This window comes from Selaginella moellendorffii, unplaced genomic scaffold (genome assembly GCF_000143415.4).
Source record: "Selaginella moellendorffii unplaced genomic scaffold, v1.0 SELMOscaffold_63, whole genome shotgun sequence".
NCBI classification, from domain to species: domain Eukaryota; kingdom Viridiplantae; phylum Streptophyta; class Lycopodiopsida; order Selaginellales; family Selaginellaceae; genus Selaginella; species Selaginella moellendorffii.
The window spans coordinates 860,320-865,757 of NW_003314324.1; the positions used below are offsets into that span (position 1 = coordinate 860,320).

General features: G+C 45.5%; 2 protein-coding genes across 2 annotated transcripts; both read right to left on the minus strand.

Moving 5' to 3' along the window:
* Positions 1 to 1,358: 1,358 nt before the first annotated feature.
* On the minus strand, positions 1,359 to 2,856 carry LOC9644746 (shikimate O-hydroxycinnamoyltransferase). Its single transcript, XM_024689849.1, has 2 exons — positions 2,430 to 2,856; positions 1,359 to 2,372 (listed from the first exon to the last, which is right to left on the minus strand). Exons 1-2 carry the CDS (start codon positions 2,847 to 2,849, stop codon positions 1,434 to 1,436), a joined length of 1,359 nt encoding a protein of 452 aa, XP_024545617.1. The 5' UTR covers positions 2,850 to 2,856; the 3' UTR covers positions 1,359 to 1,433.
* Positions 2,857 to 3,314: 458 nt separating this feature from the next.
* Positions 3,315 to 5,438, minus strand: LOC9644972 (gamma-glutamyl hydrolase 1). The gene is made up of 9 exons (XM_002984666.2): positions 4,932 to 5,438; positions 4,793 to 4,885; positions 4,478 to 4,662; positions 4,369 to 4,429; positions 4,222 to 4,311; positions 4,106 to 4,168; positions 3,962 to 4,050; positions 3,811 to 3,903; positions 3,315 to 3,752 (listed from the first exon to the last, which is right to left on the minus strand). The coding sequence occupies exons 1-9, from the start codon at positions 5,211 to 5,213 to the stop codon at positions 3,716 to 3,718; spliced, it is 993 nt and encodes a 330-aa protein (XP_002984712.1). The 5' UTR covers positions 5,214 to 5,438; the 3' UTR covers positions 3,315 to 3,715.

Genomic DNA, 5,438 nt, shown 5'->3' on the forward strand with positions numbered 1-5,438 from the left:
TCATTCACCTAGTGTTGTCCATTTGTGTACTTGTCACTTCTTCGATGCTCGGAGAGATTTGTATAAGTATCGAATTTGTTTCTATAGACATAGATGAGTCGCGACTTTGTTCCTGATCTGGGTGTGGTGCTTTATCACCATACTTGTTGCATCCAGCTTTTCCGTGGCATACTCGACCATCCTCCCCATGGATGATGGGTTTATGTGTGTGTATTTTGAAGCAACCATAACAACTTGAAAACAATTATGCACCTATTAGCAAGCAAAAGATCATCCTGATTTTTCCAAAAACCATGGAAACCAAGGCTGGTCCAAACATGTGATTCCTACCTAGATCTTGAACAACAACTCTTACAAGATTGAAATGTTGATTAGGTCATAAAGAAACAAACTACACTTATAGTGTTTCTGTCTATTGTTGCCCACTAAGCTGTGTTGGTATTTCCAAACCATCATAACAATTTTTCTCAAAACCATAGCTACCAACACTCTTCTAAACCTAGCCCAAACTGAAAATGGACGCCAAATGGAGGTTGGGAAATCCTTATATATTGTGGACCCACCAAAGGGTGGGTAAATACAAATGTATAAAAATTCAAAATATTCTCAATACATAACTTAAATGAGTTAATACCTTTTTGGTATTAAAGTAAGATTATTTATATAAAAAGGGATAAAGGTATAACAATCCAAAACACCTTTTTTCTCAGGAAAATCAAAAAAAGATGAACCAAACACTTTGTAAAAAATTTTGCAAAATGGAAAGCTGGGAGTGCATTGTGTAGTGTGACATAATGGACATGTCCAAGACATGCACATTATCATGGGCAACCTAGTTGCCACAGCTCAGAGAAAAGCCACCCTCGTACCACAATTTAACACAAAGATAAAAAATAATAATAATTACCTTACCAGTACACACATTTTGTAAATTCTGTGGGAGGCAAGTTCTTCGTCCAGTTCATGCTGAATAGTATGAGTTATTGGTAGTACCCAAGAATTCATCTCATAAGGGTTTCATGTGGCAACCATAAAGGACAATTGGCGCTGATCTAAAGAAGTCTCCAAGGCAAAAACTTGGGCATGAGAAAGACTGCAAAAAGATATTGAGATTCGCAAACATAAAAAATCGTGCCAATTGTGCCTTTGGCCAATATAATTCACAGCCAATTGCCCTTCAGCTGCGTGACAGCTGTTGCTCCCCCAGCTCATCGCCCAAGATACATGTTGCACTTTGTTCTTCTCTGGCAAAATGGTCTGCAGGCCTCCTATTGGTCAGAACAAAAGCAGCCCCGGTCCAAAGATCTGACAGTTGAAGTAAGATTTGATTGGTTCATTGCATAGAAAATCTCTAAAAGAAAACAAATAATATATAAAGAGTAAAATAAGGTTACAAATAAATAAATTACCAACACCAATAGATATGATCATTCCTACGATCCCAGAGTAGTATACTTGCGGAAGAATTCATGGTTCACGAGCTTCTTCATATGGATTGCAGGTAGCGAGATGAGCAGCCGCCGGTGCCTTCCCCCTCTCGGGCTGGGGAGAATCACCGTGACACCGTTCCCATACCACGGCGGCTGCATTACCAGAGAGTAGTGTACAGTCTTTCCCCATCCAAAATCAACGCTGTACACAGGGAAACTGTGCAAGCTCGTGCTGTAGATCCCAGTCCCCGACACAAAATCACCATTTAGATTGATCTTCCTTCCTCTGCCCAGCTCCATCTCCATCCAATCGATGGCGGATTGCATGTGTTCTTGAGTGGTGCTTAGGATATCCTCGTGGAAGAGCCTCGCAGCGTAGGAGAGATGGCGGGATTTGATGTCCCCGGCCTTGGCAGTGAGGCATGGCGAGTGGATGCTATTGCCAATGTACGAGGCTGGGACTGGGGGGTTCCAGCGGTTCTTGCCCTTGAGAGAGATCGCATAGACGTAGCTTGTGATGATCGAGTCTTGGAGATCTCTGGCCTCGGTGATGGCTTTCCAGATCATGGCGCTCGTTGCCTCGAACGAGGTTGGAGGGCGGCCATAGCTGTACGGACCACTGTGAACGTCTCGGATAAGATCGTCGACTTGGTCAGGATCCATCTCAAACATCTTCACGACGTACTCGCACGTTACGTCGGTTGCTTTGTCCGAGTGAGTGTTATAGATCGGAGAGGAGTAGTAGTCGCGGACTGGCAGAATGATCGCTGGGGGCTGCCTGGCCTGGAAAATGTTAGAGGCAAAAACCGGAGGGCTCAAAAGCGGCAGGCCTCGGTGGATTTCGGACCAAGCATTCACAAACGCAAAGTTTGAGGATCCATCTAGCACCACTTCGGCCACTAAGATCCCCAATGCAATCCCACCACACTTGAACTTCGTCACCTAGATTCAGGAATTCCATGAATATTTAGGAATTAACTGCGATATCAAGAAACCTGCCTGAACTTTGAAGATCGGAGCAGTGTCTGGATCCGTGATGGCCACTTCCGAAGGATTGAGATGCTGCTCGATGGAGCAAAACGCCATATTTTTCCAATCGCTGAAGCTGGCGTCGGGGGCACTCGCCTCCACAAACGAGACACCAGCGTCGTTGCAATCCACCTCCAGCTTGTGACCATCTTCCGCCCTGCGCACCCGCCCTGCCAAGACATAAAACGGGACAAGCACTCTGGACAGCGAAGCTCTCAAGCTCTCGACAAGATCATCCCTGCTAGATGGTGGGAAATAGTAGACTTGCTTGGTATAATTCTCAAAGGAGATGTGGAAGTCGAGATTGGAGAGCTTGTGAATCCGGGGCTGTGGAGTTGGAGTTTCGGGCTTGACAGTCCAAGACCCCAACACCGTCACAACACTAGCCATGGTTGATCATAGGAACACACACAAACGTAATATATATATATATATAGCAAAGTTTGTACAGTTATAAAATCTTAAAGGTAAGGGTATTTATATTTATTGTTTTATCTTGAATTTAGTTTTACATTTTTATTAGTTATAACAATCATTTAAATAATGGGTTTAAAGTAAAAAATGATACGGGATAGAGCTAAAGAGCCAATCCAGCTTTTCCTACATGCATTCTTCCAGAACAAAGAAGAGCATTCCCTTTCGTAGTCCAAGGCCCACGCGAAAGAAACCAATGGCCTAATGAAGAGGTTAAGGGCAAGCCCGTACTGAACTAGTACAATCTGAAGGACTTTTTTGTCCCACGTATACAGGTTTCTTCAGAACTGTACAGACCACGTTAGCCACGTGGGTTTATCAATAAGATTCTTACCAAGAACTAAACACAGTTGCCAATGGTGCGATCACGTGAAGACCAGGGAATATAAAGTTTAAACAATAGAAATTAGATGCGAACTCACAAAGCTATGAGAGCTGTAGCTCTGGAAAAGCATCAGATGGAAGAACTGAAAGCTGTTTCCCGTGTACCACAACCATCACCTCTAATAACTCCTCGCAGCATCGCACTAGGGCAGATTACTTACAACTTGCAATATCGTACTCGTCCTCCCTGCCTGCAAGTGGGCAGCCAGTTGAGATTATTCTGCCCTTGTGAAAAGTGTGCACATCCTTTCCTGTGACGTGGAGAGGATCAAATACAATTCCGTTGCCGGGATTTGAACCAGGGTCGCCTGGATGAAAGCCAGGCATCCTGACCGGAATAGACGACGACGGATTAGAGGCCTCAGCTAAAATAATAGTACTTGTATTATCAGATTGCTTCACCAGAAGACGTAAGATTGATCGAAGTGTCCCTTCCTACAAGCACAGTACAAAGAGGCTCTGAGCGATTTTAGATTTTGATGGGAGTAAGTACCCGTCTCGTCCGGAATAGATTGGCGAATAGTTGTAGATCAATAGCTGCTCTTCTTCTTCCCAAGAAGCTGTGTGGCTTGACTTCAGAGCCTCGCTACTCAGACAAACAGTCGACAGTTTATCCTGTCTAATGAGAAGGTGAAGAGAATTACCTGACGAAGAAGCTCGCAGCGCTCTGTGTAATTCGAACGGCATCCGGAGAGTGAGGTATTCCTTCGTATCCCCATTCGAAAGCATTCTTCTGCAAAATCGAGAGAATATCTAAACAAAGAGGTGAAAAACGAGAAAAGCTCTACCTCGGGATGCCATTGCACACTAGTTACTGGATACTTGCGTCCTTCAATCGTCGAAATATATATCTGAAAATCCAAAGGAACTGATGGCTCAAGAGATTTGGCACCGAAAATGTTACCTTTCCATTCAGGTCAGGAGTTGTAGTTAGCACGTCAAAGAAATCTCGAAGGCTCTGTGTGTCTCTCCAAGTCTGTGGAGATAGACCTTTCTGCAATCCAAGCCAAAGAAATGAGAAGTAGAAAACACAAAGTGCTGAGAACCTTACAACGTGATTCTGCATTGCAAGCTTCTCGTGCTCCACCTTATCCAGAATGTCCTTAGGAAACCTGGACAAAGAACACTTCACAAGCACATACAAAGAACTGACTCGTTACCAGGTAAACATGCTGCGCCCTTTGGCCCAGTCGCCCACGAAGTTTAGCTCTCCAGCAGCTTTGTGTGCGTTGTAATCGTCCAGGATGGAATGGTTGCCACTGACGATCACGGCTAGAAGTTCCAGACCCAAGCACGTCCCAAACACGGGAAAATAATCTCCCTTATCATTTGCTTCCAGTGCCCTCTACAAGATCAAACTAAACAATCAAGACTCTAGTTGCAAAGTCACTAGCATGAATACTCCTGGAAAAAACAATGGACGAAGAACGAACAAGAAGCATTCCAAAGCTAAAGCAAGAGGGAAGAACACAAACCTTGAAGAGGAACTCGCTGGCGCGGTAGTAGGGACCATCTTGCAAGCTTGCACTCCCACCAGCGAACAAAATGCCATTGATCAGCGAGAATTTCTGAGCAAACAAATAAGGGCAAAGAAATTTAGCTCATGGAAGTTACCTTCGCTAGCGTCTCCCAAGGCTCGTTGTAAAGCAAAGGAACGGCGCGAGCGCCCCCGGCCTCGACGAATTTCACATACGAGGCAGCGATGTAAGATATGTTGGAGCGCCTGGGATCGCCGGGCTCCAGCCTGTTGATGTAGCTCCTGTCATCGCCATCGCCGGGCTGAGTGAGAATCCCTATCAGCGGCCGCTTCTCTCGGGATTCTTCGGGTAGCTGGATGATCCTAGCGGCGGCGATCGCAGCGAGCGCGAGGAAGATCGCTACAATGGCTCCTGCCATGGCGACCCTAGCGTAAGAGCCCTAATTCGCGGGAAATTCTCGTCCGCGTCAATTGCTAGAGCAGCGGACACACACAAGAAACAAGCAAAGATCGAGCGCCGCCAAGAGCCAGAAGAAGTAGTTCATATGGTGATCGATCCGCCACCCTTGCTCGTGATCTTCTCCACCGCAAGAACAAGAACACTACTCCCTAAATCCTTGCGTGCGTTTCCAACCCCGCCACAA

Excerpts from the sequence above, each read along its gene's own strand:
- LOC9644746 (XM_024689849.1), bottom strand. The coding sequence starts at position 2,849 with ATGGCTAGTGTTGTGACGGTGTTGGGGTCTTGGACTGTCAAGCCCGAA. Across the intron at positions 2,373-2,429 it reads CTCCGATCTTCAAAGTTCAG|GTGACGAAGTTCAAGTGTGG; the intron begins GCAGGTTTCTTG and ends TCCTGAATCTAG.
- LOC9644972 (XM_002984666.2), bottom strand. The coding sequence starts at position 5,213 with ATGGCAGGAGCCATTGTAGCGATCTTCCTCGCGCTCGCTGCGATCGCC. Across the intron at positions 4,886-4,931 it reads CTTGGGAGACGCTAGCGAAG|AAATTCTCGCTGATCAATGG; the intron begins GTAACTTCCATG and ends TTGTTTGCTCAG. Across the intron at positions 4,169-4,221 it reads CTCCTGACCTGAATGGAAAG|ATATATATTTCGACGATTGA; the intron begins GTAACATTTTCG and ends TTGGATTTTCAG.